The sequence below is a fragment of the Eulemur rufifrons genome, chromosome 15, assembly GCF_041146395.1.
Source record: "Eulemur rufifrons isolate Redbay chromosome 15, OSU_ERuf_1, whole genome shotgun sequence".
NCBI lineage: Eukaryota > Metazoa > Chordata > Mammalia > Primates > Lemuridae > Eulemur > Eulemur rufifrons.
The window spans coordinates 94144030-94165260 of record NC_090997.1 but is presented as its reverse complement, the minus strand read 5'-3'; the positions used below and the strand labels follow the sequence as shown (position 1 = coordinate 94165260).

Here is a 21231-nt window from a genome sequence, read left to right as displayed (position 1 = left end):
ATAGTAAAATTGATATGAGCAGCAAATAGGGTGACAATAAGGAGGTTTGTAGTCAGCGTCATAACTCTCTTCTACGTTTGAAAAATTAGTAACGCAACATGTTAAGTTTCAACCCCTAGCAGTCTTACAGTGACGTCAGAAGGATGGACCATGCTGAAAACATCACCAGCCCACAAAATCACTCCCAGATCCCTCCCACAACATCACAGTGCTGATGCTGCTTCTGAGAATGAGAAACAAGACTCCAAGACGTGCAGTACCCCATCCTGCCAGGTTTTCGATTTCTATTAACACTTTTCCTTGTGCACAACCTGGACTAATTCACATGGATATTTTAGGCTCATTATTGTTATTCACAGGGTCACATATGCACAGGGCACTGTACAGAAGCTAGAGGAAGCCTGTATTTAGTACAAGCATGAATCAGAGATGAGTCTGGTAACTCACAGCTAGACAAATGCATCCCAAAGAATGTTTGAGTCCACAGAATGGTTTGTCTTGGATACTAGCACGGTAAGTAGAATAGCAGAAGTCAGGCTAGGAGGTAGGGGCTGGATGGTTCCTCAGGACGGGTCCTTGCTGTGTTTGCTCTAACTCATGTGTAGGAGGATGTGTCTGCTCCTATTGGCTCAATTTGCATTTCAGAAGTGTTGTTTTCCATGAACTCATCAGCATGTTGGGCAACAATACTTGCAGACGTGAGGGACTGGGGCATCCGCAGACCTGGAATTATGTGTAATTCCATGCTCTGTCGGTGCGGATACAGTGCTTTGCGGTGAGAACAAACCCTTCATCAGCCTAGGAAAGGTTGTGGCTCTTAGTCCATTAGCATTTAGGGGTGAAGGGTGGGATATGGTTCATCCCAGAAGCAGCTCTTGGTTTTCACAGTGGATGTCCTATTTTCTGCCTAATGCTTTCCAGCTGGGTTGACTTCAGACATAAGGAGGTCAAGTGATTTACTCCAACGCCCAGTGAAACAGAGCAGCTGGGACTTGAACTTGGGGACCTTGCTGGTGGGCAGCGCTTGCCCTAGTCAGTCAACCGCTCTGCTTCCTGGTTTTCGCCGCCCTTCTAGTGGCACCCGTGGCCAGCCTGCTGAGTCTGGCAGGGCCCATACCCTGGGCTGTCTCTGCTCATGCCTGGAATAAGAGGTGTGTTACACACAGGTCAAGTCTGAATGTTCTGGCAGAGCCGCGTAGGGCAGACTGCTCCATGCCTGCTCAAAGCATACAGTGTCTGGTGAAAGCCAGATTGAAGATAGCTAAACTTGCAAGCCAAGATTCAAAAGGAAAAACTTAGCTCACATTTTTCCTTTGCACAGTGATTTTTCATCCCCCCCCAACTTTTTTTTTTTTTTTTTTTGTAAGAAGGGAATCCCCGTGTTTACAAGTTGAAATCCAAAATGCACAACTGGTCAGTTCATGATTCAGTGACCCGTGAATGTCTGTGGGCCTGGGTGTTCCCTGGGAACCTGCAGTGGTGGGAGCAGTAGGCCCAGCCTGCCCCAGGCAGAGGGAATTCTCCAGGGGGCCAAACGGTCGGGGAGCGAGGAGGCCTGTGAGGGCTCGGGGTCTGCTTAGCCTCCAGTCCTGCTTTTCCTGGGCCGTGTCTGCACTCGACTTCAACTAGTTTTTGGAACTGCATTTGGACTATATTTTTTGAGGTGGGTTCATCTGAAACTCCTTATAGTCATGAAGACATGAATCTTCACGTTGCCTTTAAGAGAAATAAAACACTGTAATCTGAGAGGGGCAAACATGCCCCAAATCTGTTTACCAAGAAACAGAAGGCTCTCTTTGAGCAGAGAGAAAAATCTAGAATTAAATACTTATTTGGCATCTGTCCCTGAGGACTTCAGTGACTGAGAACCAATAGGGCCTCCCTCTGAGGAAGGGGCTGAGTCCCACAGCCCTGGCTCCCCGGGAGGCTGCAGCGAGGTGGCTTCCATGTGGCTGGTGGCAGTGGGCGTGGCGAGTGTGCCTCATCATCGCTGTTCTGCATATGGGTCAGCAGATGGCCTTGAGCTGTGTCATCATTTTAAGGTTTTATTAATAACTTGGTAGATGCTCAGAAGTTAAGTGAGCCCTGTGGAAGAAGTTAGCACGCGATACAGTTGTGTCTCCTCTCCCGACCTTGGTTTCCTGGTCTATAACATGAGGGAAGGACCAGATCACGGAGCCCCACCGCAGTGCCAGCACTCTGCGATGTGATGCTTGCCTCTCTCCTAGTTGGACTTCAGTTCCTCTGCTCTAACTTTTCCGCTGTGATCTCGGTATTACGGGCTGAACTGTGTGCCTCCAAAATTCATACGTTAAAGTCTTAACTAGCACTTCAGAAAGTGGCTGTATTTTGAGTTAGGACCCTTAACAAGGCGATTAAGTCAAAATGAGGTCATTAGCATGAGCTCTAATCCAATTTGACTGGGGTCCTTATAAGAGATGAGGACACAGACAGGCACAGGGGCAAGACCACGCGAGGACACAGGGAGAAGACGGCCACCTGCAAGCCCAGGAGAGAGGCCTCGAGAGAAATCCACCCTGCTGACACCTTAGTCTCAGACTTCTGGCCACCAGGACCGTGGGACCAGGAATTTCTTCTGTTTCAGGCCTCCAGTATGTAGCAGCCCAGGCAAACGAACACATTCAGTTATACCATGACTTCTCCGGGCTATGAAAAAAGTTCCATGTTTTTCTTAACAGACTCTTATTTTTGGTTTTAGCCTAAAATAGGCTTTTCTGTAGCAGGATATTAAAAATATTTTTGTTTAATTTTTATAGGTTTCTTTATCAACAGATGTGAAGTTATTTTAGTAAAATAAATCCTCTTTATATTTACTTGAAGGGAATTTTACAATTGTGACCCAGAGGGCTATTTTTCTTAATGGCTGTGAATTGTCATTCTGCCTTTTAAGAAATTCTGTCATTATCCATAATATTCATTTAAAGCCAAATGACTCATTGGATAAACCTGCAGGTGATGGCACATTTATACGGAACAAGCAACCCCACATTTTTGTCCAGTACGTTGGGCTTTAAAGTTCATCCAGAGTCAACCATCATTTGATTGTCCATCATTTGAAGAACAAATTAAATAATATGTTCTTCATGTTATGACCTGCTATTTAAGATTCTCGGATTCTTACTTGGAATTAAGCACGTTATTACCAAATGGATTTTTCTTTTATTTAGTACCAAGATTCTGATTTCTTTTCTTTTATAAAGCAATCACATGTGGTTGGAATGTAGTGTCCAATCTGCAGAAAGCACGGAGTTTCTCTCTCTGTCAGTTCCATCTGACCACAGCAGTGAGATTTCCCAGGGAGGGCATTTCTGGATCAAGACCACTCACTGGTCCAAGTTGAGGCTCTGCATGTCTGAGAAAGAGATCAGCTTACACACTAAGACATGTGGCATATCCTGCCCTTCCTACATCACCGTAGGCATGGCCTGTAGACACCGGATATTAGAGACTGATGATACCAAACCAACCAGTGGAAATAGTGATAAAATTAGTTGTTTAGTACTTTATATACACAACTAGATAAATGAATGACTAACTCATTCTTTTTTTTAGTCAGCTTTTTTGGTGTTATATAATTATAAGAATGAAAGTTGATAGATTTTGAAAAACACATCTTTTCAAAATCACATCTTGAGGGAAAAAACTTGGCCAATTAAGAAAGCTGAGGGTGCTGTGAGGACCTGCAGGCACTTTTATTTCCAGCTATCAACAGAATGGGAAGAAATTTCAGCTTATTTATATTCATTTATTTACATGGGTAATGAATAAGTTAAGAACACTTCATCTCAAACACAGATTGCTTTTATTTTAGCTAAGCTAATGTTTCAGTTCCATATATATTTTTGAATTTCCATCAAGGTCAAACATCATTTTTTCTCTCTTCTTTAAAAAAAAAAAAAAGATTTACAAGCACTTTTATGGCACTCAAGGAAAGTAGGCTGAAGGTTCATAATAATAATTTTCCTTTTAAAAAACATCCATCAGACCAAAATAAAATCATTTTAATTAACTCCTTCCTGAGTAACTAAAATCTTGGAATGTGCTGAAAGGTTATAATAAATAAGGCAGTCAAAGATCAACTAGCTTAAAAGGTATTTTTTAAATTAAACTATGTAAAATGTACAATATATTTCATGAAGTACAAACTGTGTTGGGCCCAGAGCCAAAAAAACGTTGTCATGTGTGCCAAATAAACTGATGAAGTGCCTTGACTTTCAGGACCTAGAGGCTGTTTGTTGGGACAAAATAACATTAAGGCCCTGCAAGTAAGTCCGTCAGCATCTTTTGTTGGGAGGTTATAATGATCACTGCTGCAAATAAATGTCTTTGAACACACGGCTAGAAAGGCCCATGTGAATTTGCAGTAAGAGGACGAATTTTTTGAATGACCAATTCTCCTGATGTTCTGACAACAGCAGAGAAAACAGAGCCAACTCAACTTTATTTTCAGATTGTGAGTGTGCACAGTGTGTAAACTAATCATCATTCTCTATACGTAATTTCATCGAAATGACTCACAATGCAGCAGGCAGCAGTCCTTGTACTTGTTTTGAATATGATAGCTGTTCTCCAGGTTGCTTTTTAAAGTGTGCCTAATGGGAGGGTCCTGGTCTCTCTGGACAACACAAAGGATATTTCCTCCTCTAAGAATGTTGCCCTTAATCATTTCCCTGCCATAGTCCTCCGAGGCAGAAAGGAGGCCCCCAGTGGCCAAGCGGCGGACTCTGCCTCGGGTCCCCGCCTTCACTGGACTCCCGTGAGCTGGAGCCTTCTTAATACATCTCGTGATAAAGTAGCTTTAGCACACACTCGGCAGGTTCTCAATGAGTCACTTTATATTTTGGCTAATGCCCAATTTTAGTGCAGGAAGAAAAAATTCTAGAGAGACTTGTTGGTTTCTGAAAAATAAAAAATGTGTAGCTTGTGTAAAGTCAGAGTCTTATTTACTATTAAGTATTTCCAACTCACACTTTGCTGGTGATCTTGAAGGGCTGGCTCTAGGGGAAAATATGAACTAGACAAAATTTGTCGCAAGTATCTTTTCTGCTGATACTACAGCACCCCAGCTTGCCAGCTAGCTGTATATTAATCCACCCAGGACAATGCACATTTTCAGGACTTTTTAAGGTGAAAACATTTCAGAATCGAGAGGAATAGATTTCTAATGACTGGACCGCGGCATCATTGGTGGCAGGGGTAGGAGGTGGGAGGTGGAGAGAAGAGATACCTCGGGGCAATGGAACTGCTCAACATCTACTCAGGTCACACGTGACAGGCCCCTACTCACGAAGCCCGGCAAGCAGTCTCTTAGCCAGCCTACCTCTTGCTTCTTGTTTTTTGATGTCCCTGGTAAGGATTCTCAGGAGCATGTTCCATAAGAAATGGGTCTCTAGTTCTGCTACCTGCACAGAATTCAGGACCCCCCCCCCTTTTTTTTTTTTACTGAAAACAGACACCTCCCAGGGGACAAGAAGGTACTATAACACATAGTACCAGGTCCTAAGGGACCCACCTTGGGCAGGGATGTGCTTGATTATACACAGTCTGTGGTCAGGCTTTGAGCTTCTACCACAGGAGTCAAATGCTAGACTAAATTGGTTCCTGGGATTTCCATTTAAAGCAGTGCTAGGGAGAAGGATGTTTCATACCGGGTGCAAAGGGCACGAGCATGCCCTTTTCCTGATGCCACGTGACCTTCAGGTTTCATCTGTCTTGCCTACCTTCTTCCTTACACAGCAAAACAAATTCTTTTCCCTGCTGTGCTGCTTTGATATCTGTCAGCATGGTGCTTGGAAACGGAAGGTCTCAATGGGGCTTGCCATGCACTTTGACTTTGAAAGGTACTTCGGATCTGGATTGGTAGGGGACGTGACACAAACCAACGTGCTCTTTCAGAGACAAGGATGCTGCTCTTGGTGAAAGTGTCCTCTGACATGGACCAGAGGCAGAATTCTACCCATATGGATAGAAACCACGTAACCAGGGACACATCCTCCCATTGATGTTCTAATCTATCTTACCTTCTTCTCTTAGATCTTTCTAGGGTAGATTCCCTGGTCTCTGAAGTGGTTTTGTATTTCTACTGAAATATACAAGTGTGGATGTCTCCTACCACTGAGGTAATATTTTTGTAAGTCATTTGACAAATGATAAGTTATTAGGCTATGGGCTACATTTTCCCTCCTTCTCTCATCATATGGGTGAGGGAGAAGCTGCTTTATGACGAGATGCCTTGTGACGGAGCCACCTAGTGTACCTGGGAAAGACCCGAGGAGCCAAGAAAAAACACAGAATAAAATTAAACACATAAAACCCGCAAAATCGGGCATCTCCCAATGACCCCAACATGTGGGAATGTTTTGTTCTTTTTAATGCACCCGAGCATTAATTTAGTCCCTTAAGGAGTTTTCTTCCCCAAACAAAGAACTTTCTGGAAAAGGGAGATAAAGCCATGGAGGCCACACAGTGCTGGCATCACCTCTTATAAATATCTTCCAGCCACTTTTCATCATCTTGCTCCTCATCATCGATCGGCTCCTCGGTTTCCAGTGGAGTTGGGATAAAGAAGTGCGGCCTCAGCGGGGGCTTGCTGACGCGAGACTTAAGTCCAAACTTGCGCTTCAGCAGGTGGAACTGCTCTTTGACATAGTGGTAGAACTCGTATTCGTATCTCATCCGCTGGTAGAGGATCTGCACGGCCTCGGGAGAGGGGACAGTCTTCTTCACCGTCACAGTCATGTTTCCAAGTTTCCTGTGCTCTGGAAAAGAACGGGGGTCTCGCATGAGCCATTGTTTGCAGGGCTCCAGCTCAGAAGGGACAACAGCAGGGGCCGGCATTTCCTGCACAGTACGGGTAGCACCTACAGAAAGCTACTGCGTATCCAATTATTAGAATGGAAAACAGTGTTCCCGACAATGTTTAGAAAGATTTCTCCATATTCTAGGTGTTAATATCAACATTAGTTGACTAAACTTAAATTATCCAATTTCCTTTTCATGGGATGTGAACCATGCGATTTGCAATTCAATTGTTAACTGTAAGCTATACATTCTTTCAAACAGCAAAATCTACCTGTTTCTCCTCTTTTATTTCCTGTTACATGAGTAAAGGGCTTTACCTTCCGGAGGCACACACAATAGCTGTCTCACCACTTTCTAATCCTCTTGTGTTTGTTTGTTTTTTAAGTTTTAAAATATCAATATAAAGTTGAATTTGGATATACAATCTGTTTCCATTTCACTATTTCACAATGCATTTATCAAGAAAAATAAAGAAAGTACTGCTCTTAAATATAATTTTAACTGTTGCAAATTCTGAATTTTTTTGTTGTGGCAAAATATCTATAACTAAAATCTGCTTAATTTTACATTAATTTTATACTAATACTCACTAACAAAATATCATATATTTTATATTTAATGCTTAATGACATAAAAATGTTATAAATATAGCATACAGTTTTAACCAAAGTATATAATTCAGTGACATTAATTACATTCACAATGTTGTGCAACCATCACCACTATTTCCAAAATCCTTTCATCAGTCTAAACAAAAACTCTGTATCTATTGAATAATAACTCCCTATTCCCCTCCTTTTCTCACTCTGCCCTGGGTAACCTCTAATCTACATTCTATCTCTATAAATTTGCCTATCCCAGGTACCTCATTAGCTGGAATCATACAATATTTGGCCTTTTTTGGTCTATCATTTCACTAAGCATAACGTTTTCAAGGCTCATCCATGTCATAGCATATGTCAGCACTTCACTCCTTTTTAAGGCTGTGTAATGTTCCACTGTACAGATACACCACGGTTCGTTTATCCATTCGCCACCGAAGGACACTTGGGGTGTTTCCACCTTTTGGCTATGATGGACATTTGCATACAAATATCTGTTTGAGTCCTTGTTTCCAACTCTTTTGAGTATATACCTAGGAGTGAAATTGCTGGGTCACATGGTAATTTAACTTTTTGAAAAACTGCTAAACTGTCTTCTATAGTGTCTGCATCATTTTACATTCCTAATTTTACATTCCTAAACAATGTGTGAATGTGCCAATTTCTCCAACTCCTCTCCTACAACTGTTATTTTCCCTTTTTTAAAAAAAATTATAGCCATCCCCCTAAGCGTGAAGTAGTATCTCATTGAGGTTTCCATTTGCGTTTCCCTAATGACCACTGACAATGATGCTGATGCTAATGGTTTTCCTAATGATTGATGATATTTTCATGTGCTTGGTGGTCTTTTGTATATCCTTCTTAGAGAAATGTCTATTCAAGTTCTTTGCTCATTTTTAAATGTATTTTTTTTTGTTGTTGTTGTTAAGTTGTAGAAATTCTTTAAATGTTCTGGATATTCTGAATGTACATCTAGTATATAATTTGCAAATATTTTCTCTCATTCCATAGGTTGTCTTTTTGCTCTGTTGATAGTGTTCTTTGAAGCATATAGGTTTTTTATTTTAATGAAGACCATTTTATCTATTTTTTCCTTATTGTCTATCTGTTGGTGTCATACTTAAGAAACCATTGCCAAATCCAAGATCATGAAGATTTGTCTTCATATTTTCTTTTATCATCTTGCTTTTTTAAAAAAAATCTTTTTACTTATTAATTTTTTTGGAGACAGATTTCACTCTGCTGCCCAGGCTGGAGTGACATGATCAGAGTTTACTGCAGCCTCAAACTCCTGGGCTCAAGGGATCCTCCTGCCTCAGCCTCCCAAGTAGTTGGGAGCACAGGTGTGTGCCACCACACCCAGCTTATGATCTTGTTTTTAACTAAAACTTTTGTCACCAAATTTGGATAGGTACATAATTTACTAAATATAGCTCCAAATGGCTATTTCCAAAGTTAGATTCACCCCAAAAGACATAGACTTTCTATATTTGAGGATATCTGAGATGCTTTCTGAAGCCTCCAGTAGCAATTCTAAAGAAGAAATTTAAAAAATTCTGTGAGTATAGTAACAGCCCCAGTGAAATAAGGATATTACTTTTCAAACTGACTCTCTTGAAAGGCATAATACACATTTGGATATATCAGTTCTAGAATTTTTGTTAAAGAACTTGGCATAGACTCTTCTAAAATGGGTTCATGACAAAACATTTTATAATATCTGTCTTCTTTGCAGATATGAACTTTAGCTAATCTGGGGTGGTTCATGTTCATAGGCCTTAAGTGTAGGTGTCCCTTTGTGTTTTTAAAACGTAGTTTAAAAAAATCTTATAAAAGATAAACAAGGAACAAAAAGTTTTAAGTTAAACATTGAGAGGCAGGAGAAAAAGAATTCACTCCCTGACGACCTCCTACAATCCCTTCCTCTTGAAGACCTCCTCTAAATTGTGTAGGGTTTTGTTATCTCATGCAAAAAAATTAAGATTTCTGTGATTTTAAAATAAATTCATTAATTAAATTATTAGGCTCAATCTGTTCGAAAAAGAATCTAAAGAATTTTACAAAAATATATATGCTACCATTAGCTAAACAGTTGAGGGAATTGGGGAAAGGGAGAATGAGGGTAGAAAAGAAAAAAGGAGAAAGGTCAGTGTTGGGGTAATTGTTTCTCTTCCCCATGTGGAAGGATCTCCCTGGAGCAGTGCTCTGGCAAAGTGCCCCAGCCACGCTTTCAGGGAGGCAGGCCAAGAACCAGGGCCAGAGGCATTTCTCTGACTGTGTTTGGGCGAAAAGGCTGACATAGTCTCCCCTCTGGGGCAATCGGGCCTGTCTGCAGGGACTTCACATCCTCCTACAGGGGAGGATGGGGAAGTCTGTCTAACTCAGGATGGCGAGTTGTCAGTCTGGTTCTCCTCACACCCAAGCGACATTCTCCTACCTAGCCTCATTTTGTAATAAGACTGATATTTAGATCTCCATCTGTCTGTCTCTTGTCTATTTCTCAATTAGTTTAGAACCCAGGCAAGGGGAAAATGGGGGCTATTTATTAGCCTCTTGAACCCCGGTGGTGAGTAACACAAAACACATGCTGTGATGGCCTAATGATTTGTGCAGGAGGTAGGTCGAGAATTTGGCTCTAAACTTTCTGGCAGCCAACAATGAATTTGACATATCACATTGCTGCTAATTTAAAATAATCTATTCACAACTATTCCTAGTTAAGAAACCATAGAGAAGTATCTTCTATCAATTTTCATAAGAAAAAACTGTAATGGAATTAGCAACATTTTAATAACATCCTTAGTAAATTCAGCTTTGAGTTTCAAGAGTGAGAGAGGAAAACAGCATGTTCTAGGCCCTCAACTCTCTCCTGGTCTGGCTTGATTTGGGAACACACTTCAGAACATCCAGAATAGAGGTGCTTAACCTCCCTAAGAACCTGATCAAAGCTCATGCTCAGAAACACTTCTGGAAGCCCATATATGAATATTGTAGGCATTTACGGATGGGTTAAGAATCCTTGATTTTGAGAAATCAATAAGCTGCATTTCTTTCAACAATCTTTTATGTATTAATGTCTTGTTTATTCTGATAAGTATTAACCCCCAGTGTAATGAAAAATACTGGAGTTAGTTCCCTTATGTGCCAGTCAGGTATATAGGCATAAACATTGCACCAGCAAAGAGGGAAAGACTTGGATTTACATCTTATGAAAGGCAAAGGGCCTAACAGTTGACCACCCCAGCAAGAGAAGGAACAGAAGGGGTAAGTGTAGAGGAGCCGAGATCTTTGTAAAGAACTAATTTGGGAATCTGTTCTATCGCAGGGCCTCAAAGCTCTTTGTCTTATGTTTAAAACAGTAATTTCCTAAAAACAACGTACAGCAAGTGTAATCAAATAATACCCTGACCACAAAACCATCCAAGAAATATCCATCAAATTTTTAACCTAGAGCAAGGTAACTTCCTAGATCAGTCTTCAAGACATATTGGTTGCCAAATGTCAGTCTATATAACAGATTGAGTTGACTTGCTATAAAGGGTTACTACCTTCAAGCCAGAAAAACTTTGGGAAGATTTTTTAAAAGTTACAGCATGATGGATTTATACATTTCCCTCCTTGATTATGATTAGGCGACTGGGTCAATTGCTCTAAAGCTACTCCTAGTTCATGTTAATAACACTCACTTCCCTGTAAGTTTTTCTCTACAGCTGCGGTGGGGGAGGGGGAGTTGGTGGATGGGCAGAACCAGTAACCAGCTCTGTCAAGGGTGATATTATTAATACATCCTTCAAGTACAATTGAAAAGAATCAGGGCATATTTACATGGCTAAGATAACTGACATGTCAAGAGATGGTGATAGTCCCAGCCCAGCCTGATCCTTTTTGGTATATTTTTATAGTAACAGCTATGTTTGGTGAGGACTAAGGTGCAGCAGGCACTGAGTTGAGCACTTACGTATTTCATGCTCACAATAACCCCTTGATGGAAGAGCCATCTTACAGATGAGGAAGCTGAGGCTGAGTGAGACTAGGACTTGTTCAAGGTCATGTAGCCAGAAAGCGGCAGAGGCAGGAGGTTCCACGTGGTGAAGACAGGTCAGCAACCTATTGCTGCTCCCCACACCTTTCCCCAGAATGGGATAGCGCATAATGGTCAACAGCTGGGCCTAGAGGCTGCTACTCCTCAGGTTGACTAGGGACCCAGACTTAGATCTTACAGGAGACAGGCAGGTGTTTTAGGGGAAATGGATAATTTGTTTACAATTTAAAGGAAGACAAGGGTTGATTAAAAAAACAAATTGAACTAGACCATCTCTGGGTCCAACGAGAATGGCCAAGATCCACCAACTCGATGGTGAAAACCACCCCAGTAACCACCATTTGGAGAGTTTCTCAGTCCCACTTCAGAGGTGCAAGCTTATCCTGGGTGCTTTATGTAGCCTGAACTCATAATTATGTGTTTCCAGTAGGAAACATTATTCTAACCTAGTGAGAAACTAACCCAGGATCTACCGAGTGTGGAGAAAGTCGGCCAGTGTCTGAAATTCCAGCGTGCACCATCCCGCCTCTTCCTGGAAAGCACCAGCCCTGGTGATTCCACGTGGATTCCCTTACGTGCACATATTTTATCCAAATTTCATAAGGTAATGAGAGATCTTTATTTATTTATTTATTTTTTGAGACAGAGTCTCGCTCTATTGCCCAGGCTAGAGTGAGTGCCGTGGCATCAGCCTAGCTCACAGCAACCTCAAACTCCTGGGCTTAAGTGATTCTCCTGCCTCAGCCTCCCGAGTATCTGGGACGACAGGCATGCGCCACCATGCCCAGATAATTTTTATATATTTTTAGTTGGCCAGATAATTTCTTTCTATTTTTAGTAGAGATGGGGTCTCGCTCTTGCTCAGGCTGGTCTCGAACTCCTGAGCTCGAGCGATCCACCCGCCTCGGCCTCCCAAAGTGCTAGGATTACAGGCGTGAGCCACCGCGCCTGGCTGGTAATGAGAGATCTTTAATAAGATTTATATTTGACAAGATCCCTAGTGGCCTTTCCAACTAAATTCTAATTACACGTCACCTCGCTATCCTGATGAGAGTGGTTTGGCTATTTGATGCGGCCAGTCAGAACACTAGGGGCCTGAGCCCTGTGTTTGCTAGAAAACTCTACAGACAGGACAGACTTTTAAGGCAAGAGAGAATAGGGAATTTTTCATTTTTGGCTATAAGGCAGGAGCTTTCAAAGATCCTTCCTTGGTTAGTTAAGGAGTCCAGGGAAGGTCACCCCCAAAATGGCACCCTGGTGTGCTGATTGTTTTAAGTTAAGAGCTACTGCAGATCAGCAGATGCTGGATGAGTATGTTTCCTGAAGCTCCCTTATCCACCTAGAAACCGCACCCCACAAAGAGGATCACAACCGCCTTTGATCCCCTCCCCTAGAATTTCATTAACCAGAGAAGATTACTGTCACAGAGGAAGAGACTGAAAATTAAACACCACACCTACAGCCCAGACAAACTTTGTCCCGAACTATTATTGTCTGTTCATGGTCACATTCAATTTCCAAAGAGAATGATTTACCTACCATTGGTGTGAAAATCGGGCTCATTCATTCCCCTTAAAAATCATTTTCTACCCCTCAAAATTGCCACATTTACCCCGATCTTCCCCGACCCCAATAAGAAGTGTACGGAAGTATCTGGACCTCACTGGGCTACTGGGCCACCATCCTCCTATGTTCCCCTGGGCTCACGCATGTTAAATAAATGCATGCGGCTTTTTCTCCTATTCCTCTGCCTATTGTCAGTTCATTTTCAAGGACCCTTCAGACAGCAGTGGAAGCTTTCCCCTTAGGCCGTACAATTGTCCCAGCCTGCCAAGAGCATTTCAGTCACCGCAGTCCTCACTGTTCTCGGCCCCCTCCCTATATCCCCTGTCTAAACATGAGGGAAGTGTCGGCCAGATCAGAGGATTCTTAGGAGAGTTAATTTTTGACTAAGCTCTGGTTTGCATCAATACCCAATTCTTGCTCCATCCTCTATGCCCTCCCTCTGTCCCTCATCTGCCCTCTCTTCTGCATGGTCAACCCCTCTCTCTCTCTCAACTGGTTCCTTCTCGTCAAAATTCACATGTGCTCAAGTCTTTCCCTTCTTAAACAAAGGCGTTGAATTGTCTACATCTGTTATTACCACATTTTCGACTTACACACATGACTAAATTCATCACAGCCTGGTTTCTGTCCCCTCCATACTCCCTTCAAATTACTCTTGCTTCCTTGTTGATAACTCAGCGGGCATCTCAGCACGACCTCACGATGCTGTTGGCCACTCTCCATCCGAAACCCTGTCCTCCTCGGTATCCGCAGCAGGGTTTCTGTCCCTGGCTGTCCTCGCCTCACTGACTGCTCCCTTCCCATTCTCCCTGTGCCCCGCTCTTCCCAGCCTGGCTTGCACATGCCTGTGCTTCCCAGGGCTCCAGCCTCCGTCCCTTCTCCCCGTCACTCCCTGGGTGGCACGATCCCATCCTCTACCCTTCAGTTCTTGTACCACCCTGGACAACAAAACGAAAACTTCATATAAATGAATATAGCTTTTTTTTGACCTTTTGTTTCCCACAAAGCTGCCAAATTTAATAAAAAAGGTTAATGACATTGCCAGAGGGCTTTGCTATGGTCAGAAACAGGAGTGCTATTTTGTGACAGGAGAAACAGAGACTCTGATTGAACCCACACTGATGGTGAGCACCCACTGTGGGTTTGGATGAAGGCCATATATGCTATTATTTATTTATTTTAAAGACGAGGTCTTGCTATGTCTCCCAGGCTGGAGCACAGTGGCTACTCACAGGTGTGATCACAGCACACTACAGCCTCGAATTCCTGGGCTCAAGCGATCCTCCCGCCTCAGCCTCCTGAGTGTCTGGGACCACAGGCGTGCACCACTGTGCTGGCTCATTTTCAATAGCCCTGTGAGGTAAGTGTCATGACCCTATTTTGCAGATGGAGAAATGGAAGGTCTGGGAGATTCAGTGACTGACCCAAGGTCGCGCAGCTGGAGTCCTAACCTGGGTCTCCATTTGTGTTGAGGTTCCCTAAATATAAGTACTGGGCCATAACCAGGGGCATTTTCATCAGCCCATAGAAAACCATCAACCTTCATATGGAAAGATTAGAGAGCAGCTTGCCTTATATAGTAAGTGGAGAATTTTTAAAATCAGATTTCAAAGACATATGGTTATGTGCCTTGCTGTACAATAATCAGTGCTATGGAAAAGTCATTCCATTGCTAAGTGTTCCACATTTTTGTAAAATGCCAGACTTTCCCTCCAAATAAAACAAAGCTACATGAACTATGGAATCAGCCTCTCTCCAGATTGCCATAATGGCAGTTCTAGAGGAAGTTGTTAGGATTTTTTTTTTTTTTTTTTTGCAGACTGTTGTTATTTCAGCCACAAAACAATTATGCGTTAAAAATCCATGTTTATTATTAGCATCCTTTGGGAAGTGAAGTAGTCCTTGTGAGGGGGCATATACTGTAGAATATAACCATCACGAGGAAGAGCTCTCGCCCCACGAATGTCCTTTGAACCCGGCAGGACAGAGAGATAACTTCAAGAGGCTCAGGTGTCGTGTGCCCACCCACAAGCATTTCGACAGGAAGGGACAAATACCGAGCTGCTTCCATCAAGGCGGGGTGGCAAGAAGGCAGCCTGGGATCGGACTGGCAGGCAATGTGTTGTTTGGCCCGTGGGGTATTTTTTTAGAAATCGACTTGGTTGTTGTAAGACTTGGTCTATTTCACATGGAAATCTGGATTTCTGGCTTCTCTCAAAGGGAGGCCACATTCTTCTGGAGCTGAGTGTGACTGCCCCCTCGAGAGAGGCCGGCGCTCTCTAGTTTGCCTCAGACCTTACACGCCAGTTCCTTCTTTTATGTTACCTGCCTGGCTGCTGTAGAAATTCAAGTTTTATGCTTCTGCTGTAAAGGTTTTGAAATTCTGAGTTTCATAAACCTAGGAAGCAAGTGCTTCATGTCAAAATGAAGGCTTCAGTTGGGCCTCACTGGTGTGTCCAATGTCACCTTTCTTCCTTCTTTCTGCCAATACTTGTGGAATAGCAGCAGGCACACGAGTTGTAAGCAGTGACATCACCGTCATCACCGTCACCATCATCAACAGGCATTTTGAAAGCTTTCTCTGTGCCAAGGTCTGCGAGATATCTAGACACACATTTAATCCTTATAAAATCCCAGTGCTGCAGGGGCTCTTATTGTCACCATTTACAGCTGTGGCATTGGAATTTAGCAGCGTGCCCAAGTTCACACAGCTGGTGAGTGGAAAGGCCAGGCTAGGTGTGGGTGTGTGTGACTAATGAGCCCTCGCTCTTAACCCTTCCCAGGGCTTGTGGTCGAGTGGAGCTCACAGTCTTAGGAGATCCCTCCTTGCTGGGCCAGTCACCATGGGGACAGAGAGCATCTTGCTATGGTTTGTTGGCTGCCATTGACATTTCCTCTCCTTCATCAGAAATCCCCAGTGGAGAAAGCCTCAGGGGCTTGTCTTAAATACTCTGCAAGAAGTTGGGTCTTTCATAACTACTATTGAATCATGAAGATCTGCTGTGTGTGCGAGACTGAGAGTATAGTGTGTGTGTGTGTGTGTGTGTGTGAGTTTCAACCAAAAGATGGAAAACTTTTAGGAGGCCTCTGAAGCACTACTGACACCCTGAAAATTTTTCCCTGGATTTTGTTCTTAACATTCCCACCAGGCTTCATTTAGTGGTTCTTCTAATGGAGCTCTCTATGCCTAGAGTGATGGGGTCAGGGGTGATAGCCCATTTGTCTTGTGTTTCTGCAGCTCAGCCCCTGGGGGACAGAGTACCCCTCTGCACATGCTCCCTGAGTAAACTAAAGAGCCTCCAGAAGGAAGAGGGTGTTGTCAGATGCAAAAAAGGCTTAGGTGTGTCTGTGGGGAGGCAGCCAGATGGGGACACAGCTAGTATCCACCTGCATGTGCTTCATGGAACTTCCTGAGCCCCCTGTCCTGACCACTCTGAGCCGGAGCCTCAGCAGCAGCGGTCTACCCGCACATGTGGGGCTCCTCACCTCCCAGTGGGTCCGCACATTCCAGCGTTTAACTTCATGGTTCGGTTGCCTTTCTGGACCAGCAGGGCCAGCTGTGGGCCACATAGTATTTTTCTGCTCCTGTCCTTTAATTCATCAATACACTTTGGCAAAGAGAAGCTGTGGCTTCAAAATGCCTTTGATTTTTTTTTTTTTTTTCATTTTTGATATTTACCTTTAGAGATTGGCCAAATAATCCCCTGAGTCATGCTCATGATAACTGCAGAAAACTTGCTCAAAATAGGCACTGGTTTTGAGCTGTGAAATGTTCAGAAGAGAATAAAGAAGAAGAAGGAAAAAAACCCCAACTTTTGACCTTCCTATTTGAATAGCATAATAGAGATTGTTTCTTCTTTACAGACGTGTCCAGTCAGCTGGGTCAGGACGGTTTGGAGACAGACTCTTCCAGCCTCTGTTCCTCCCTGAGGAGGGGGTGGCAGAGACCCTGCAGAGTAGTTCGGGTCCTGAATGAGGACCCTTTTTGTAGCTGACCCCCAATGACATAAACCTCTGTAGTTGGTCACCCAATGCTGGTAGAGAGAAAAAAACCAAGAGTAGAATGAGTCCAGTAGGGGTGGCCATTTTCTGTATTTAATAAAACCTTATAGACAGTGGTCCAAACAGCCCCCAGCCCAGCAGAATAGCATCTCCTTCATGTGCAGAGGGCCCTCCACAGCACCCCTTGCTATCCACTCAGTCTTCACAGGAGCCCATTCTGCCTACAGACATCAAGAGCCCAAAAAGTCACAAGTCCAGCTCAAGGTTGTATTCAAGGTTGTATGGCCAGTACGGGACAGTCCTGAGATCAGAAATCGGCTTTCTGATTTCCAGTCTAGCACCTTTTTGCTACATCACAGGCTGTTAATTTCCAAATTGAGTGGAAATCTATAACCACCCACTTCTCCTTGCCCTGTGTGTATTCTGGCATTGAGGGGATCGGTTGAGAAGAAGGGCTTGAGTGTTCTAAGTCGAGGGGAATGCTTTGGTAAGTCTGGGAGGATCTGGTGCAAAATCTGCAAGCCAGCAAAAATGTTTTCAGACTGAAAGGGACTGTGTCTTTTTCATTTTCAGTTCCCCAGTGTCCAGCTCCAGGCCTGGCACATAACGACCCTCCATAAATGTTTGTTGATTTGAAACCTGTATTTTAAATCCCTCTGTAAGACTGGATTAACCCAAAGGGCAACTTTTGGTGTTGAATATACATATGTTGTTTTTGCTAAATTCCTTCCTTAGTTGAGGGTCCTTCCTGAGCAAACTTTCCATTTCTAGAAATCAAATTTCTGGAGGGTAGCCTGATAAAGAAGGTTTGGATCATGGGTTGCCCGGGAGAGGGAGTGGAAATTGCTTCTCTTAGCTGCTCTGTTGAAGAGCACTATGTTAATGGTGGCAGATCACTTACAAATACTTAGAAAAGCTTAGAAATACTGTGATAAGGGAAAGTTGCCGCAAACACGAATACCTATGTAGAAGCTGTCACCTTGTAGCTAATGAATTTGTGTTGTGTATGTTACTTACGACAGCCATTAACTCAAGAAATCCAAACACGGTTGTGGCAAAAAGACATCTGTGTGACCTGATTTTGCTGTATGAATGCTGTTCAATTACTTACTTTGCCATCCTTTTGGTACTTTCTAATGCTGCTTTTCCATTAGCAAAAGGAAAATGTTTTATTTAGAAGTAAAACATTTATTAAGATCACATCCTCAAAGTCCAAGGGCTTTGTTGTGGATATAACTTAAACTGTGGCTCTTTGGTCAGTCTTGAACACTTCCTGGTGGAAGAACTTAGACCAGGCCATTGGGAATGTCTGCAGAAAATTGGTGTCTCAGGGAAAGGAGTGCACAGGAAAGGTTCTGCAGTGCCCTTGACCCCAAGCACAGCCATCCTGCATGCAGGACTTCGGTTTGCACTGCCAGACACGTGCTATGAACTTAACTTCTGCATGTGATGATAAACATTATTCACCAGTGACCTGTTTGCATGCAAGATTGTGCAGTGACAAGCATAATGACCTTACTGCCCAATTTCTTTGCTTTTATTTCGCTCTACTGCCCAAGATCTGGACATTTTTTGCAATAGCAATGGCCCGCTCTACCTCTGCTGCATTGACATTATGTTTGGACTGGTTCATAATCTTCGGTTCTCTTAAAAGTCCCTTTAATGTAAATAAAAAGGAAATCACAGACCTGCCCATTGGAGTCTCCCTTCCCACCTCTCTTCATCTGTCAAACATGCATAATGGAAAAACGATGTAGCCCTGGCTCTGGGCCACAATAAACAATCTGGAAACACTGTATAAACCCAGCTGCTGCACCGGAGGACAGAGGCTTTGCTTTATGACCTCCAAGATGGTTAACCATATGCAAAATAACAAAACCTCACCACCGACTTGCAGTGTGTTCTGACGCTGGGCTGGCTTTGGCAGTCCTGTCCTCAATCGAAATGCATGTGCACTCCACGCTGATCCCTTCCCCCAACAAAATGGACTTGTTTTAACCTGGTCCAGCAGAGATTATGTGCACAAAACGAATACAAGTTTAATAACAACCAGAGGTGGGGCCAAATTTTACCACCAAAAGATCCCCATAAGCATAGTCAAAAGACAGGCACCACTTCTTCAGCTTCAGGGGAGCTGAGAGGCCATCAACCGAGAGGCCCTGCTGTTCTGAGAAGCGCCCTGTCTACAAAACTCTGGCTTTCCAATCTCAGGTTAGATCACATCCAGAGATTTCCAGCGCACAGGGACGAGGCGCACTTTCTCAGGTGACAGGTGTGATGAAGTCACGGTCAGGTGCAGCACCAGGGAGTGGAAAGGAGCCCCGTGGGCACACTACCCAGTGTTGGCACACGCCTGCCGCCCCGTGCAGCCCCGCACCACGCTGGCTGCTCCTGAAACCGTGTGAACACGATGCTTGTCACAGATAGAGTAAACTCATTTCCTGAATTATATGAGGAGGCCACACAGTTCAAACACATGCGCTACAAGTGCAGGGCAGCCCGGCTCCCCATGGCTGCCTCCGACGGAAATGAATGTGTGTCACCGAGGCTTGCAGCAATGTGCTGGGCTGGCCGGGCCAGCACTGGATTTGCCACTCGGATGATCGATGGCACGTTAAGAACAGCTTCTTGGAGGTATGGCAATTAAGGGAGAAAAGAACAAAAAGCACTTCATGGCTGCCTTGGTGCTTAGGGTTGGTAAACAGAGGGTTTTTTGTTTGTGGCAGTCTTTTTTTTCCCCCAGATCTGGAAATACAAATAATTAAAAATAATTTGAGATCGCTTTGAATTTCAGGAGAACCTTTTCTCTGTGTAGCCAAGTGAAAGATATATGATTTACTTAAAAAAAAAAAAAAAAAATGCCTGAAAGCGCTAGCCTTCTTTGACAGCAGAGAATGAAGGCTTGCCAATGCTTGAATTTTGCTTTGATTTTTGGAAGCAGAAGCACAGTAAAAGGAACCAGGAAGAGAAAGCCATTGGCCTGCATGGGATAGGCCACTGAGGGCCCATAAAGACCAGGACACTGGCCCCTGTGGACGGAAGGCCCCACAGAAATGTGTTGCGTAGGCGGGTCCTAACCTCATCAAATCTGGAGGGGAGGGTGGCTCACCAGAGGGGCCCCAAGTTATTTCCTGAGGGGTCCAACTCCACCCGACGGATCCTCAGAATCTGCCAAAATTGCTAGAGGGGTGGCAGTGGTGGTAATTAGTTATTTTCTTGTCTGGATTTCGTTTGCTCATTCATCAACACAGTCAAGAGCACAAAGCACGATTCCAGGGAATACGAGAAATAAAATAAAAGCTGAAAACACAGGCTGTCTCCTCAAGGAGGAAGAGTAAGCAATAAAGAGGAAAACAAATGTACAATCTTTCCAATAACTTCCCCGGCAATCTGGAAGTCCCTGTTTCCCTGGGGATGGATGGATGTTCCTCATAATGGAGCATCAGAAAAGGGCAAGAAGGGGGCACACAACGGGTGGCACTGGTGGCTTCAGATGTCTTCCTTTTGTGTCCTTCTGTAGGGCCACCAATTTAATGCCCAATGCATTACCCCAGGTGCCCAACATCTACAGAGGTCGCCCTGCAGGGGGTCCATGGCTCTATCCTATCGATTAGTGCACAAGCTCATGTTGCCTCAGGGGCCTTACAACCACCCTCTGAGATCCTCAAGCTTAGAATTCAACATACCAGGGCTGACAGAGGCTCAGCCCCTCCTGGCCAGACTTGTGTGCTGAGAGGAATGGGCCGTGGGGCAGCCGCAGTGCCCTGCAAGGTCAGCGGCTCTAGCTCCCTGCTTTCCCTGCTGCCCTGGGTTACGGACAGAAGGGCTCCTGTTTCCTTTCTCCCCTAGTCTGGCATCATGACCCCAATCATCAAAAAGCTGACATATTTCTGGGAAAGTACATACTACCCTAAATATATAAGCATGCTTTCCTTGACTTAGCATTTTGCCATTAAAATACTGGCTTGGGCATGAGAATGGCAATAAAAGAGTTTATTGTCACAGTAACAGTTGAACCAAACCTTTCTGTTTAACACATTGATTGCCACGTTAGAAAAAAAAATTTTTTTTCCTTGGGGCCACAGTTTTATTATGAAAATAGAATAAAAACTTCGAAAACAAAACGATCTTTTCTAATTTAATGAAAAATTTGTTATTTCTTGTTTACTGTGCATGAGTCATATGCAACTTGAAAAA

At 43.6% G+C, this 21231-nt stretch overlaps 1 protein-coding gene across 1 annotated transcript in view; it reads right to left on the bottom strand.

Moving 5' to 3' along the window:
* Nucleotides 1-6486: 6486 nt before the first annotated feature.
* Nucleotides 6487-21231, bottom strand: part of UST (uronyl 2-sulfotransferase) — a 280136-nt gene continuing 265391 nt past the window's right edge. The window contains exon 8 of the mRNA XM_069488442.1: nt 6487-6779. Within this exon, the coding sequence (XP_069344543.1) occupies nt 6496-6779 (284 nt within the window). The 3' untranslated portion in view covers nt 6487-6495. The remainder of the gene's footprint in view (nt 6780-21231) is intronic.